Here is a 16,081-nt window from a genome sequence, read left to right as displayed (position 1 = left end):
GGTGAGTAAGATACAGTCTTTTATTAGCAGGAGGAAAACCAGCAGCTTTATGAACAATGCCGGGCATGACCGCTTACTGCCAGACAGTACAAGTGCATTCAGAGCTGAGGGGTTTATGCTGGGATTTCAATGTACAGTAGGATTTTTTTTTTTCACAGAGTTTTATTACAATTATTAATTTGAATGATTTGTTTCTTTCATCAGAAGTCTCATTAATCCATCAACAGTCATTCTTCAGAGGACAGGGAGGAAGGTAATGGTCCTATTTTACCACAGATTAATTTTGTTTAATTACTTTTTCTATCATTATATGGTATCGAGTGTGTATGTCGGTAAATGTTAAGTCTGACTTTGTTATACAATAACATGTTAAACTCCACCTTGCATATGATAGTGACCAAATTAATTAACATAGCTGATTCTGTGTGTCTTTCATCATTCAAAAGTAAATTTGAGTGTCTGGTACTGTATGCACATGCACTGTAAGAAGTCATGGCATCAGTAATACAAAATAATGCAGTTAATAAGAAGTATAACTGTGAAGTAGTTTCATTGTTACAATTAGCTGATGTAACTGAAATAAAGGTCTTTACCTACCTGCAGTGAAGAGTCAACATGGGGGACGCGGAAATGGAATGTTTTGGCCCGGCGGCTGTATACCTCCGGAAGCCAGAAAAAGAGAGGATTGAAGCTCAAAACAAGCCTTTTGATGCTAAATCAGCCTACTTTGTGACGGAGCCTGCAGAGATGTACCTTAAAGGGAAACTTACAAGTAAAGAGGGCGGCAAAGCCACCGTGGAGACGCTCTGTGGAAAGGTGAGGGTGATTGCAGTTTGGGTGTAAGGTTGCTCATTGAGAAGGCTATTTACCAACATAATATCTTGTACACCTCAATACATTTAGAAATCCCATCAAACTGCCCAAGTACAAAGTTAATTGGGATGGATTCTTTCCTTATTTCAGACTTGGGGAACATAATTTAATTTAAGAGTTGTTAACTATTGGTCTATGTGATAATGCTTAAAGCAAATTTCTTGTGACCAAAGTAATAAACACCATCAAGAAACTAGTCAGAGTTTGTTTACAGACTAGTATTTTCAAATCAATTAATCAATCAATCTTTATGAATATAGAGACAATACATAAGACATGTTATGTCAAGACACTTGACAAAGAAGCAGGCCTAGACTGTACTCTTTGTTTGTATCAAAAATCAAGATAGGATAAGATACAGTCCCATCATACAGTATAAGACTCAGTCTGGTCTCATCCTAATCCACAGTGAGCAGAGCCTGTTGCACCATTTAGCAAGTTACCATTGCAAAGAAAAACCTTCTTTAAAAAGGTAGAAATCTTGAGTTGAACTAAACTCATGATAAACAGCCATCTGCCTTGACTGTTAAAGCTTTCACTATTTGCAACCTCGCCTGTAATAGCAATAATAATGAGTACTGACCAGTTATTCAGTTTTGTATGGATTTCTTATGGATTCTGTCCCTGTAACAGACCATCACTGTAAAAGACACTGAAATCTTCCCCATGAACCCTCCGAAGTATGATAAAATGGAGGACATGGCCATGATGACCCACCTCAGTGAACCCTCTGTGCTGTATAACCTCAAAGAGCGCTATGCAGCATGGATGATCTATGTAAGTTTGACTTGATCAACACATTGATAGATGAAACCTGAGTCCATGAAGAAGTGTGTGCATAAAGATATTTTCTGTCTCCTTGCAGACCTACTCTGGGCTGTTCTGCGTCACTGTGAACCCCTACAAGTGGCTCCCAGTGTACGACGCACGTGTTGTGTCAGGATACAGAGGGAAAAAGAGGATTGAGGCTCCACCCCACATCTTCTCCATCTCTGATAATGCCTATCAGTTCATGCTCACTGGTGTGTACAAAACAGGCTGAAACTTAACATGTTTTTGAAGCACAACCATAATTTGAGTGGACAAAATAATTTACTGTGTATGTTATGTCTGTTTACATTAACAACTGATAAGACTGGATACTGCATGCAAGACTGGTATAAGAATTAAAAATTTTGGAAACAGCATCAAAATTTTCTTTGTTTTTTAATAGACCGTGAGAATCAGTCTATCCTTATCACGTAAGTTTGATCATTTTTTACACATTTTTCACCAAACAGCCAAATTGAAATCATTCTTAAAGTGCAAAAGCCTTGGTATAGTGTCAAACACTGTATCTTTTAGCATTAACAGAACACTGTATACAAATATTTACTAGATAGTATAGACTACACAGACTGTCTGACCAAGAGTTTATGGCACTAATGTACCTCTTTTATATCAAAAGTGGAGAATCTGGTGCAGGAAAGACTGTCAACACTAAACGTGTCATTCAGTACTTTGCGACAATCGCAGTGGCTGGAGGTGGAAAGAAAGCAGACCCAACTCCTGGAAAAATGCAGGTAATTTAACACAGTTTGTTTTTTAAAGAAAAAATAGCTGATGTTTTGAATGTGACTAAAAACTGTTTTTGTTTCCCTCTGGCTGGTTCACTAAATGTAGGGATCACTGGAAGACCAAATCATTGCAGCTAATCCCCTGCTGGAGGCTTATGGTAATGCCAAAACTGTGAGGAATGACAACTCATCCCGCTTTGTAAGTATTTGTTCTTTAGATTGTTTTTTACCAGTGTCAGAGGCAACAAGTTTTAATTCTTATCTACATTCTTTTGCAGGGTAAATTCATCAGAATCCATTTTGGAACAACTGGAAAACTGGCCTCAGCAGACATTGAAACATGTAAGGCAATATATGATCGTCTGTCTTTGTGCCCTTGTCTCAGTGAACAGATTGGATCAGTCTTTAACTTTGTAATTGACAGATCTGCTAGAGAAGTCTCGAGTGACATTCCAGCTGTCTGCTGAGAGGAGCTACCACATCTTCTATCAGCTCATGACAGGACACAAACCAGAGCTGTTAGGTATGACATTTCTTATTCGAAAGGCCATTGACTACTGGTTTTATTTTCTATTCATTACTGACAAGATTTAATCACATATATAATTCCTTTATATCAGAGGCTCTCCTCATCACCACCAATCCCTACGACTATCACATGATCAGTCAGGGTGAAATCACGGTCAAGAGTATCGATGACATTGAGGAGTTCATTGCCACTGATGTAAGGACATTTCCTAAAATCCACACCATTAGAAAGCTGTATAATTTTTGGAATGTTTTACCTTGTTTCTTGAAAAACATATTACCTAATTTTCTTTGAATACTTACAGACTGCCATTGATATCCTGGGCTTCACTGCAGAGGAGAAGATGGGCATTTACAAGCTGACTGGAGCTGTGATGCATCACGGAAACATGAAGTTCAAGCAGAAGCAGCGTGAAGAGCAGGCTGAGCCTGATGGCACTGAGGGTAGGTTGTATGAAGATTTTTTTTCTTTTGTTGACAGCAGAATATATGAATAAGCCTCTTTTGTATTTTCTGTAAAGTTACATTTTTCATTGTTATGTTCTTCTTTTAGTTGCTGACAAAATCTCATACCTGATGGGTCTGAACTCAGCTGACCTTCTGAAGGCATTGTGCTACCCCAGGGTGAAAGTCGGCAATGAGTTGGTGACTAAGGGTCAAACTGTGCCTCAGGTAAATTTTGAGTTCAGTCCTGTGAATCATCACTTTGTATTCTGTTGAACACCTGAAAACAATGACTCGTATTATTAATCCTTACAAATTCATTGATTCATGTTTATCATTATTTCTGTCGTATCAGGTCAACAACTCCGTGATGGCTCTCTGCAAGTCTGTCTATGAGAAAATGTTCTTGTGGATGGTGGTCAGAATCAATGAGATGTTGGACACCAAGCAAGCCAGAAACCATTTCATTGGTGTCCTGGACATTGCTGGGTTTGAAATCTTTGATGTGAGTGTGCCCCACAGTTAGTACACAATCTTTTGTGGCCTGGTCTGTTACTCATAGCCTTTACTGACCTTTGATGTATTCATATACTCAGTACAACAGCTTGGAGCAGCTGTGCATCAACTTCACCAATGAAAAACTGCAACAGTTTTTCAACCACCACATGTTTGTGCTGGAACAAGAGGAGTACAAGAAAGAAGGAATTGAATGGGAGTTCATTGACTTTGGTATGGATTTGGCTGCCTGCATTGAGCTGATTGAGAAGGTGAGTGACATGTTTGATATTCTCAAACCCAGAAACCTGTCTGGTGACTTCAAAATTGTTGTTTTAAATAATCATTTCATCCTGACAGCCAATGGGCATCTTCTCCATCCTTGAAGAGGAGTGCATGTTCCCCAAGGCATCAGACGTCACCTTCAAGAACAAATTGTATGACCAGCATCTTGGCAAAACCAAGTCCTTTGAAAAGCCAAAGCCAGCCAAGGGCAAGGCTGAGGCCCACTTTGCCCTGGTTCACTATGCTGGCACTGTCGATTATAACATCACTGGTTGGCTTGATAAGAACAAGGACCCTCTGAACGATTCAGTTGTTCAGCTCTACCAGAAGTCTTCAGTCAAACTGCTAGCCTTCCTCTATGCATCACATGCCTCAGCAGAAGGTATATGCTGTTATCTTGAAAGAGTAGATGTATTTTAAAGTCAACAATTGTCATAAGTTTAATATAATGCCACAATTTTTCTTTTTACAGCTGATTCTGGTGCAAAGAAGGGTGGCAAGAAGAAGGGTGGTTCCTTTCAGACTGTGTCTGCATTGTTCAGAGTAAGATAATGTATAAAAGGATGGCTTCAAAAGTTCTTAGCACTAATTAACACCTTTTATAATTGTAATGTCCCTTTAATTCTACAGGAAAATTTGGGCAAGCTGATGACCAATTTGAGGAGCACACATCCTCACTTTGTGCGCTGCCTGATCCCGAATGAATCAAAGACACCAGGTATATGCTCTTTGTCTCCATGATGGTTATTGTTAAAGTTAACAAAAATAGGAACAAAACGTAAGTTTAAATACATGTGCAAATTCACACATCATGTTACTTAATATGGTACCACAGGTCTCATGGAGAACTTCCTGGTCATCCACCAGCTGAGGTGTAACGGTGTGCTGGAAGGAATCAGGATCTGTAGGAAAGGTTTCCCCAGCAGAATCCAGTATGGTGACTTCAAGCAGAGGTATTTATTAATATTGAATACTACTGAAATTATTTCGGATGAATTATTGTATCCTAAATGAATTTCTCTCCAACCAGATACAAAGTATTGAATGCTAGTGTCATTCCTGAGGGACAGTTCATCGACAACAAAAAGGCCTCTGAGAAACTCCTGGGATCTATTGATGTTGACCACACTCAGTACAAATTTGGACACACAAAGGTAATCTGCCTATAGTCGGTGCTCCTTTGTATTTATTTTACTGATACCCCTTAATGTTCAAGTACCCGTAATGTTAAGAAACTCTTTGTTTCATCAGGTGTTCTTTAAAGCTGGTCTGCTGGGTGTACTTGAGGAGATGAGAGATGAGAAACTGGCTGAGCTGGTCACAATGACTCAGGCTCTCTGCAGAGGTTTCCTCATGAGGACAGAGTTTGTCCAGATGATGGAGAGAAGGTTATGTGTCTGTCTGATAACCACAGTGGGAAAATATTTGTGAAGTCTACATAAAGATAACTTTTTTATAGAAAATCAATTCAACTAATTTCTTTCTTGTCTTCTTCAGAGATGCCATTTTCACTATCCAGTACAACGTCCGCTCATTCATGAACGTCAAACATTGGCCATGGATGAAGCTCTACTTTAAGATTAAGCCTCTGCTGAAGAGTGCAGAGACTGAAAAAGAGATGGCACAGATGAAAGTAGACTTTGATAAGACCAAAGTGGACCTTACCAAGGCTCTGGCTAAGAAGAAAGAACTGGAGGAGAAGATGGTTACTCTGATACAGGAGAAAAATGATCTGTTGTTGCAAGTTCAATCTGTAAGTTGGACTATAACACAGTATAATCTTGTCCAAAAAACATCCCTCCATCAATTGCTAAATTTGCCAACATGAACCTGTTTGCATTGACTTTAGGAAGGGGAAAACCTCAGTGATGCAGAGGAAAGATGTGAGGGGCTCATTAAAGCCAAAATCCAGCTTGAGGCCAAACTCAAAGAGACAACTGAGAGACTGGAGGATGAGGAGGAAATGAATGCCGAGCTGACGGCAAAGAAGAGGAAGCTGGAGGACGAGTGCTCCGAGTTGAAGAAAGACATTGACGACTTGGAGCTCACCCTGGCAAAAGTGGAAAAGGAGAAACATGCCACTGAGAACAAGGTTACAAGAGGGCCTTTCTGATCATATGACTTTGCTTTATTGAAGATAAACAACAGTGTGCCGATTACAATTTGTGCAATCTTTAACAGGTCAAAAACCTTACAGAGGAAATGGCCTCCCAAGATGAGACCATTGCCAAACTGACCAAAGAGAAGAAAGCCCTCCAAGAGTCCCACCAGCAGACCCTTGATGATCTGCAGGCAGAGGAAGACAAAGTCAACACTCTGACCAAGGCCAAGACCAAGCTGGAGCAACAAGTGGATGATGTGAGTTGTCCAGGTTTAATCTCCCTTTTAGATCAGTAAGTCTGGTTTTCAGTCCCAGTTGGTCTTAGGGGCAGCAAACACGTCTGAATCAGTCATAAACACAACAAATCTGTTTGGAGTGCAGCCAAACAAATTCACATCTTTTCGATGGATAAGTAATTTGAGAACTGTTTCTTTTGTATTCCAACATTACATTCTTATTGCCACAAAATAGCAGGACATAGATCCTAAAGTGTGTTGCCTGAAGCTTTTTATCCAACAGCTCACTGATGGCAAATAACCCTCTTTCAATACAGTCCTTTAAACTAGTAAAACCAGACAAATGAAGCATTTGTTAACTAAGATAGACCTCAAGGCTTTGGGGACTATCCCACTAGTAGTAAATCCAACAATATAGAGCAGTGCTTACTGATAGTAAACACTGAATAGCTATAAAGCTGACCATAAATCATCAAATTTCTAATTGAAAAATCAAGATTGTAACTTAAATTTTATGCAACATCACTTTCTTTGACAGTTGGAAGGTTCTCTGGAGCAAGAAAAGAAGCTTCGTATGGATCTTGAGAGAGCAAAAAGGAAGCTTGAGGGAGATCTGAAACTGGCTCAGGAGTCCTTAATGGATCTGGAGAATGACAAGCAGCAGTCTGAGGAGAAAATAAAGAAGTAAAGCTGAACACCATGCATTTATCTTTCCTGATTGTAGAAAACTATTTTACAAGTGGTACAAATTAAAAATTGAACTTTCATTCCCTGAATTAACTATGTCCCATTCAGGAAGGACTTCGAGATAAGCCAACTCCTCAGTAAAATTGAGGATGAGCAGAGTCTTGGAATCCAGCTTCAGAAAAAGATAAAGGAGCTTCAGGTATGTTTTGAAGTATTAATCAAAGGTAGCTGGAAATAAAATAAAAATAATGAACAATTTTCTGTTAACCCATGTGTGTTTCAGGCTCGTATTGAAGAGCTAGAAGAGGAAATTGAGGCTGAACGTGCTGCTCGGGCCAAGGTTGAGAAGCAGAGGTCTGATCTTGCCAGGGAACTTGAGGAGATCAGCGAGAGGCTGGAAGAAGCTGGTGGAGCAACAGCAGCTCAGATCGAGATGAATAAGAAGCGTGAGGCAGAGTTTCAGAAGCTGCGTCGTGACCTCGAGGAGTCAACTCTGCAGCATGAGGCCACTGCTGCCGCCCTCCGCAAGAAGCAGGCTGACAGCGTGGCAGAGCTGGGAGAACAGATCGACAACCTCCAGAGAGTCAAACAGAAGCTGGAGAAAGAGAAGAGTGAATACAAGATGGAGATTGATGACCTCAGCAGCAACATGGAGTCTTTCGCCAAATCTAAGGTGAGGTTCAGAGATATCATACAGGTAGTGAAACATTTAGTTGATATATCTGTACTGATTTATATTATTTTTTTTCTTCACCAGGGAAATCTTGAAAAGATGTGCAGGACATTAGAAGATCAACTGAGTGAGCTCAAATCCAAGAATGATGAAAATGTCCGTCAGCTGAATGATTTCAGTGCCCAGAAAGCAAGACTTCAAACAGAAAATGGTAATAACAAAAGAGGAAGACGGAAGGAAATAAAAAGAATATTTCATTATGTTACAATTCTATATCCAATTGTATATTAATGATTGTCCTGAAGACACCCACATCAACCTTTGCTATAGTTAATATTGGATTTTTAACAACCGTGTTCCAGCTCCTACATTCTTTTTGTTTCATTCTTTACACAACTTGCAGACTGCAAAATAAATTGCAAATCCTTTCTTGGACAATAATGAACACTATATACATTAGCATAAAAATATAGAAGTTTGACTCCGTTTTACACTAAGTCAAATATGCTCTTTAATTAGGTGAATTCACACGTCAGTTAGAGGAGAAGGAAGCTCTTGTCTCACAGCTGACAAGAGGAAAGCAAGCCTACACTCAGCAGATTGAAGAGCTGAAGAGGCACATAGAGGAAGAAGTTAAGGTAAGAGAATCAACTGGATAATAACAGAGGAAAAGGCCTCTAAACAGTTGTAATAAAATATTAAACTAAATGAATATTCATTTTCTCCTTTTGTTAGGCCAAGAATGCCCTGGCTCATGCTGTTCAGTCAGCTCGTCATGACTGTGACCTGCTCAGAGAGCAGTTTGAGGAGGAGCAAGAAGCTAAAGCTGAGCTGCAGCGTTCAATGTCCAAGGCTAACAGCGAGGTGGCTCAGTGGAGATCCAAATATGAGACTGATGCCATTCAGCGCACTGAGGAGCTGGAGGAGGCAAAGTAATGAACAGTCCTGCAATCTCTCAGGTTTTCCTCCAGCACATATTCTTTAAATCATTTCATAACCTGTTCACTGAATGTTTCATCAGGAAAAAACTGGCCATGCGTCTTCAGGATGCAGAGGAATCCATCGAGGCTGTGAATGCAAAGTGTGCCTCTCTGGAAAAGACTAAACAGAGACTGCAGGGTGAGGTGGAGGATCTCATGATTGATGTGGAGAGAGCTAATGCTCTAGCAGCTAATCTGGACAAGAAGCAAAGGAACTTTGACAAGGTTTGAAATTTTCAGAACAACAATATTTTGATTGGTAATAAGAAGAGAGCAAACACTTAGCTGCTTGTTGTACTTTTCAGGTTCTTGCAGAGTGGAAGCAGAAGTATGAGGAGAGCCAGGCAGAGCTGGAAGGAGCTCAGAAGGAGGCTCGCTCATTAAGCACAGAGCTTTTTAAAATGAAGAATTCATATGAAGAATCTCTGGACCAGCTGGAGACCATGAAGAGAGAGAATAAGAACCTGCAACGTAACTCATTCTTACTTCTTCAGCAGATTTATACTCCAAACATCAATCAATTAATCAATACTATGGTTATCACTTTGCATTGTTTATTACATAGATTTGAATTAAGCTTTATCCATTTTTCCCTACAGAGGAGATCTCAGACTTGACTGAACAACTTGGCGAGACTGGTAAGGCTATTCACGAACTTGAGAAGGGAAAGAAGACAGTGGAGGGTGAGAAGACAGAGATCCAGACTGCACTAGAGGAGGCAGAGGTAAATCTGAATTATCATATCAACAGTTAGAGCTCCTAGGCACAGTACCAGGAAAACCATACGTTCAAACCACTTAGCTATTGCTATAGCTATCTATCTTGTCAAGGCTTGGCACCTTTGTGCTATTTTTTCACAATGACCTGATTTCTGTATTTGCAGAAACTTTCTGTGCTCTAGTTGTTAAAGGCCATGCTTGTTCACAGGCAACCCTGGAGCATGAGGAGTCCAAGATCCTACGTGTTCAGCTGGAGCTCACCCAAGTCAAGAGTGAAATCGACAGAAAAATTGCAGAGAAGGACGAGGAGATGGAGCAGATCAAGAGGAACAGCCAGAGAGTGATTGAGTCAATGCAGAGCAATTTGGATTCTGAGGTCAGGAGCAGAAATGATGCTCTGAGAATCAAGAAAAAGATGGAGGGAGACCTCAATGAGATGGAGGTTCAGCTGAGCCATTCCAACCGACAGGCAGCTGAGGCCCAGAAACAGCTGAGAAACGTGCAGGGACAGCTGAAGGTACCAAGTGAAGGATTAGTGAAGCAGAATGTTGGTTCTAAAAGTATTTCAGAATGTTTGTTGATGCATCTATCAATGTACATCTTACAATTCAGGATGCCCAACTGCACCTTGATGAAGCTATCAGAAGTCAGGATGACATGAAGGAGCAGGCTGCCATGGTGGAGCGTAGGAACAACCTGATGCAGGCTGAGATTGAGGAGCTGAGAGGTGCTCTGGAGCAGACTGAGAGAGGCCGCAAAGTGGCTGAACAGGAGCTGGTGGATGCCAGTGAGCGTGTGGGACTGCTGCACTCTCAGGTATTTTGATTGTATGGCACTAGGGATAATTTGGTAAATCCATAGAAAATGAGAAAACTCAGTGTTTTCTTTTTTTTTCAGAACACCAGCCTCATCAACACTAAGAAGAAGTTGGAAACTGATCTTGTCCAGATCCAAGGTGAAGTGGAAGATTCTGTCCAGGAAGCAAGAAATGCTGAAGACAAAGCCAAGAAGGCAATCACTGATGTGAGTGATCCTAAAAGCTTTTTGTATAATGGAACATAAAGTGTAATGAATAAGATTTAGATCTGTAACAATATATTTAAGGCTATTTCACCTCTGTTTTTAATGATGTACTCTGCAAAAAGGTTACAACCAACTTAAAATATGTTCTTTGACATTTCAGGCTGCCATGATGGCAGAGGAACTGAAGAAGGAACAGGACACCAGCGCTCATTTGGAGAGGATGAAGAAGAACCTGGAGGTGACAGTGAAGGACCTACAACACCGCCTTGATGAAGCTGAGAATCTGGCCATGAAGGGAGGCAAGAAGCAGCTCCAGAAACTCGAGTCTCGGGTAAAGATGAATTCAATATTAACTCAACTGTTCTTTTGTATTGAATCTTGCAATAACAAATGTTGTTATGTTTTAAAGGTGCGTGAGCTTGAATCAGAGGTTGAAGCTGAGCAGAGACGAGGAGCCGATGCAGTCAAAGGTGTTCGGAAATATGAGAGAAGAGTGAAGGAGCTCACCTACCAGGTAATCCAAATTGTATTTACTATTATTTGGTTCAATTTGTAGGGTTGAACAAATGTGCAAATTCATTTATTTAATCCTGAATTCATGTGACTCGCAGACGGAAGAGGACAAGAAGAACGTTGCTAGACTTCAGGATCTGGTGGACAAGCTGCAGCTGAAAGTGAAGGCCTACAAGAGACAAGCTGAGGAATCTGTGAGTGACAAACATGTTCAAACTCTCACTGTATTGATACATTTCTTTACTCTATACTCTTACTTGTGATACAACCACTCTCTCCTTTGTGTGTGTACATTTTCTGACAGCAAAAACCACCAGAATCAGTGAATCAATGAATTCTTGATGAATGTTGACATTATGTTGAATTCCCTCACAGGAGGAGCAGGCCAACAGTCACCTGACCAGGTACAGGAAGGTGCAGCATGAGATGGAAGAAGCTCAGGAGCGTGCTGACATCGCTGAGTCCCAGGTCAACAAGCTGAGGACAAAGAGTCGGGAAATTGGAAAAGTAAGAAACAGATGAAAGACAGGCAATGAGCTGCCATAACAGTTTGAGTGTTTACTTTAATCTTACATTAGAAAGGCATACTTCTTTAAATAAACGAATGTTGCTTGACTGATATGCCATCATGCTCCTATTAAAATGTTTAGAGTTTTTATTTTTATTTTTATTTTAAATGGTCCAATTTGAAGCTGCTTTCCTGTCACTGATTTTTTTTTTCTTTTTCTACCCACTTTAGGGAAAAGAGGCTGAGGAGTAACATTTGCACTTTTTGAGGGTGACAATGAAAGTCATAAAATATGAATTTTCATTGAACTGCTCTCACTTAACATTGTAGATTCATATTAAATAAACTATGACCACAGTCTATTGTCTTTGAAGCTTTTGTTGACACCACAGAGAAAAAGTTGAAACCACCTGGTTTGTGGGAAAAAAAATAAAATTAAATGTGGGTGTCTTGATTCACCATTCCTGAAAACAAACAAACAAACATGTTTTTTCTCAAATACTATTGTAGGAATATGAGTCACTCTTGATAAAACAAACATGACATTTTGTATTTTGTCCTTACGGTATACAAAATGCAAAATATGTTTCGTCATATTTGTTTATTCATGTTATTAGGTACAAATGTTCAAGAGAAATTTTGTTGGCAAGAGTCAACCAGGCTTAATGCAATTGCAACTAATCATTTACAAGGGAGGAGGTTTCAATTTATGTGCCACTCTTGAATAAAAGTGTTCAGACGTCAGAGGTTTTATCCTTTCTGTTTTCAAACCCAAAATGTTCTTTTTTAGCCATAAAACCGAACCTAGACAATAAAGTGAGTTAGTAACCCACCTAGAAATATTGCCTTTTGTAATATATCATAAATAAATAAAAATATGCACCAAAATTATTTACAAATAATACCTATTTTTTCTCATGCTCTTTTGACAAGGAGAATGACAAGAATTGATTTGTTTTTGTAAAAAGGAGCTAGAGCAAGCATCCAGTCACAGACATGGAGGCAGAAGACTTGCTAGCTTGAGATGGTGCCTATGTTCACACAGCCCTATGTTCACACAGCCCTATGTTCCCACAGCCATATGTTCACACAGCCATATGTTCACACAGCCCTATGTTCACACAGCCCTATGTTCACACAGCCCTATGTTCGCACAGCCCTATGTTCCCACAGCCCTATGTTCACACAGCCCTATGTTCACACAGCCCTATGTTCACACAGCCCTATGTTCACACAGCCATATGTTCACACAGCCATATGTTCACACAGCCCTATGTTCACACAGCCATATGTTCACACAGCCATATGTTCACACAGCCCTATGTTCCCACAGCCCTATGTTCCCACAGCCCTTTGTTCACACATCCCTATGTTCACACAGCCCTATGTTCACACAGCCATATGTTCACACAGCCCTATGTTCACACAGCCCTATGTTCACATAGCCCTATGTTCACACAGCCCTATGTTCACACAGCCCTATGTTCACACAGCCCTATGTTCACACATTCTGCTGCTGATCGAAATTAAATTACTAATTCATTCATTCACTCATTTACTATAAAGTGCTTCCAAAAAATCTTGTTGGAGGATAGGGCTTAAATTGAAGGGAAATGTTGGAACACAAGACCTAATTTTGAAAATGTCCTAGAAATGTGGGACCATTGGGCTGTGGGAGTATAGGGATGACCAAGGCTAGAGCAGGTACACTTTTGAAGGTAGATAGACTCATTCCTGCATTAAAAATGCAGAGTTTTTGCAATGTAGTTATAAATAGCCTATGTTTGTGTCATCATACTGCCCTACATCTATGTGGAACACCTATTAAGTTACTGACAAAGTAAATGCATTGAATGCTGCTGAAACTACACAAGACACGACCAAAGCTAAGCTAGCGGGGTCATCCCAATTTTCCCACAGCCCTATGTTCTCACATTTCTAGGACATTTTCAAAATTAGGTCTTGTGTTCCTACATTTCTCTTCAATTTAAGCTCCCACAACATTTTTTGGAAGCACTAATTTCACTTCGATCAGCAGAAGACTGTGGGAACATAGGCACGCTCCCCTCTGTCATCCAGCCATTGTTTGCAGTTTGAGTGTGCCCCTGTTGACAAATATGGAAGAATTGAGTCACTGTCAAAGGTATAATTTATGTAACAGTAGTAAAATCTACCCACCAGTATCTCTAATGTTCTCCAAATGTCATTTTACATCCTAAATACCTAAGTGCAAAAAAACATTTATCTGGGTTTGCTGGTGATTTGAGGAGTTAGTTGTTGCTATAGGGTTGCTAGGCAGCCAGCGGAGACTCAGCATTCTGGAACTTTTAATAAATAATTTCCTAACGTATTTTTCACAAAATAAATAAACACATGCTGCTTTTATTTGGGAGAAATGCTTCCCTAAATATTGAATATAATGTGGGTTTCAAATAAAGTATCAAGCAATAGGCTACTTTTTATGGTGATACATTTAACATAAACTGTCATTCATCATATGCAGTAGTAGCCTATGTGTTTTTCTTTCCTTGACCACTGTGCAGTTGAAGGCTAGCTGAGATGTTCATCATGTCCAGCAGTTAAAAAGCAGCACATAGTTTATCAGTACCTCCAACCAGTGTCAATAGCTGAGTTGCCACATTTAAATTGCTTTTATCCAAATGGCAACTCAAGTTGGAATAAAGGTGATTATTAGCTGCAGAGAATAAAATGAGTTCCACAATCCTTATGGGGTGAAAGAGTGACCATCCATTACTATGTACTATATCTTTGGGGAGCCGTTTCATTGACATTGTGTCAAATGACAGCTGCTTTTCACCCATCTCTTATATCACTGCACCTGTCTGCTCTTGAATCTGTGGCACCAAAACAGTCTTAATGACATTGTTATTGTCAGAGAGTTCTCTTTACCATGGGAGGAATAGTAACTGTATTAAGTGTTTCTGTATAGTTCAATAGATTATTCTGTGTTTTAATAAAAAATGTAATAACTTCTCAAGAAATATCCACGACTAAATGTGTTATATTGTAATAAGTGTAATAAGGCGGAGATCAGGTCTGCTGAATCAGTGAGATCTTTTAAATCCCTTCTTAAAACATACTTTTATCGCAGAGCCTTCCCTGATTTTATCTGAATTTTATTTGACTTTATTTTATTTTAACCGTCTTAAGAAATATATTTAAAAGAATTTAGAGTTCTTTTAGGGGAATTTTATGTCTTTTAAAATATGTTTTATTTCTTTATCTTGTCTTGTGTGTTTTTATGATCTGCCTGTTTTATTTGCTGCCCATGTAAAGCACTTACAAATGCTCTACAAATAAGATTATTATTATTATTGTTATTATTGTTATTAATATTATTATTAGTAGTAGTTGTAGTAGTAGTAGTAGTAGTAGTACTAGTAGTAGTAGTAGTAGTAGTAGTGGTAGTAGTGGTAGTAGTAGTAGTAGTAATAGTAGTAGTAGTAGTAGTAGTATAACTCAGAGAGTTTAATTCTGCTTATATCTCGTCCAAAGTAATGAAAAAAAAACATTTCAAGAAGAATATCTTACCGGATACATGCATTAAATGTTAGTCTAGTAAGTGTTAAATCACCTAAAATTCTTAAACTCATCATGAAAGGAGACATGCTTTTTTAATCCTTAAAAGAAACATCAAATTATACTGAAAAGCTGCTTCACTAAAGTTTAGCAAAACACTTGATGTAACAGCAGTTTAAAAAAAAACAACAGTTTTACCTGAGTGGAAGTCAAGTTCTGCTGCAGACCTACATCAGACCTTGTCTCTCCTGAAAGATTCATGTGTTCAGTGTCTGTGCTCTTCAGTTTCTGAGAGACGAGCCTCTGAGGTCTGCTGCTTATACCTTACATGTGGGATTAAAATGGCAAAAAGGCTCTAAATGCTTTGCCACACATTAATAGTCTGATTTCATCGCTAAATCAGACGATACATTTCTCTTTGAGCTGCATAACAAGGCACCCTGCCTACAAGAGAGAGGGTATCACTAATCCAAACAAGATTACTGAGAGCAACTGGCCTGCTGCACTGTTGGTGTATCAGAGTAGCCAAAACATCCTAAAACCTCCGTCCTGAGCTTTTAGAGTCAGTGGAAGTGGCCAGCGGCCTATCGCATTTCCTCTGTGGAGCCCAACTCACCCATTGGTATCTGTACTGAGTGACACAGTGAGCAAATGCATACGATGAATCATGCAAGCTGTTGGACTCTTGTATTTCTTTTCTTGTCCTCACCAAGCCACCCTAAACTCATGTTTTAATCCTTGACAGCTGACATACAAAAAGTCTCTCTTCATTTGATGGCTGAAGCTCACTGGAATGACTGCGCTGTAACCCTGCAGTTAAGTGCCAGATTATTTGCAAGTTCCTGAGAAAACTGCTTTTAGACTTTGAGAGAAACATGATTGGAAACAAAAAAAGAAACAGCTTTTCTAACTTGTCAGTC

General features: G+C 39.5%; 1 protein-coding gene across 1 annotated transcript; it reads left to right on the top strand.

The window, feature by feature from the left end:
• Window positions 1-615: 615 nt before the first annotated feature.
• LOC117818428 (myosin heavy chain, fast skeletal muscle-like) lies at window positions 616-11,968 on the top strand. The gene is made up of 39 exons (XM_034691297.1): window positions 616-816; window positions 1,507-1,650; window positions 1,739-1,895; window positions 2,087-2,114; window positions 2,321-2,435; window positions 2,536-2,628; window positions 2,708-2,771; window positions 2,854-2,952; window positions 3,050-3,153; window positions 3,263-3,401; window positions 3,511-3,629; window positions 3,757-3,906; window positions 3,998-4,168; window positions 4,257-4,563; window positions 4,654-4,724; window positions 4,812-4,899; window positions 5,017-5,134; window positions 5,212-5,335; window positions 5,433-5,569; window positions 5,679-5,934; window positions 6,031-6,273; window positions 6,363-6,539; window positions 7,057-7,202; window positions 7,314-7,404; window positions 7,489-7,878; window positions 7,963-8,089; window positions 8,398-8,516; window positions 8,614-8,810; window positions 8,900-9,083; window positions 9,164-9,329; window positions 9,458-9,582; window positions 9,786-10,094; window positions 10,190-10,393; window positions 10,475-10,600; window positions 10,761-10,931; window positions 11,010-11,114; window positions 11,212-11,307; window positions 11,489-11,620; window positions 11,853-11,968. The coding sequence occupies exons 1-39, from the start codon at window positions 616-618 to the stop codon at window positions 11,871-11,873; spliced, it is 5,814 nt and encodes a 1,937-aa protein (XP_034547188.1). The 3' UTR covers window positions 11,874-11,968.
• Window positions 11,969-16,081: the final 4,113 nt, after the last annotated feature.

The sequence above is a fragment of the Notolabrus celidotus genome, chromosome 1 (genome assembly GCF_009762535.1).
Source record: "Notolabrus celidotus isolate fNotCel1 chromosome 1, fNotCel1.pri, whole genome shotgun sequence".
Lineage (NCBI taxonomy): Eukaryota > Metazoa > Chordata > Actinopteri > Labriformes > Labridae > Notolabrus > Notolabrus celidotus.
Note: the sequence above shows the minus strand (reverse complement) of the source record. Positions and strands in the feature narration are given on the sequence as shown.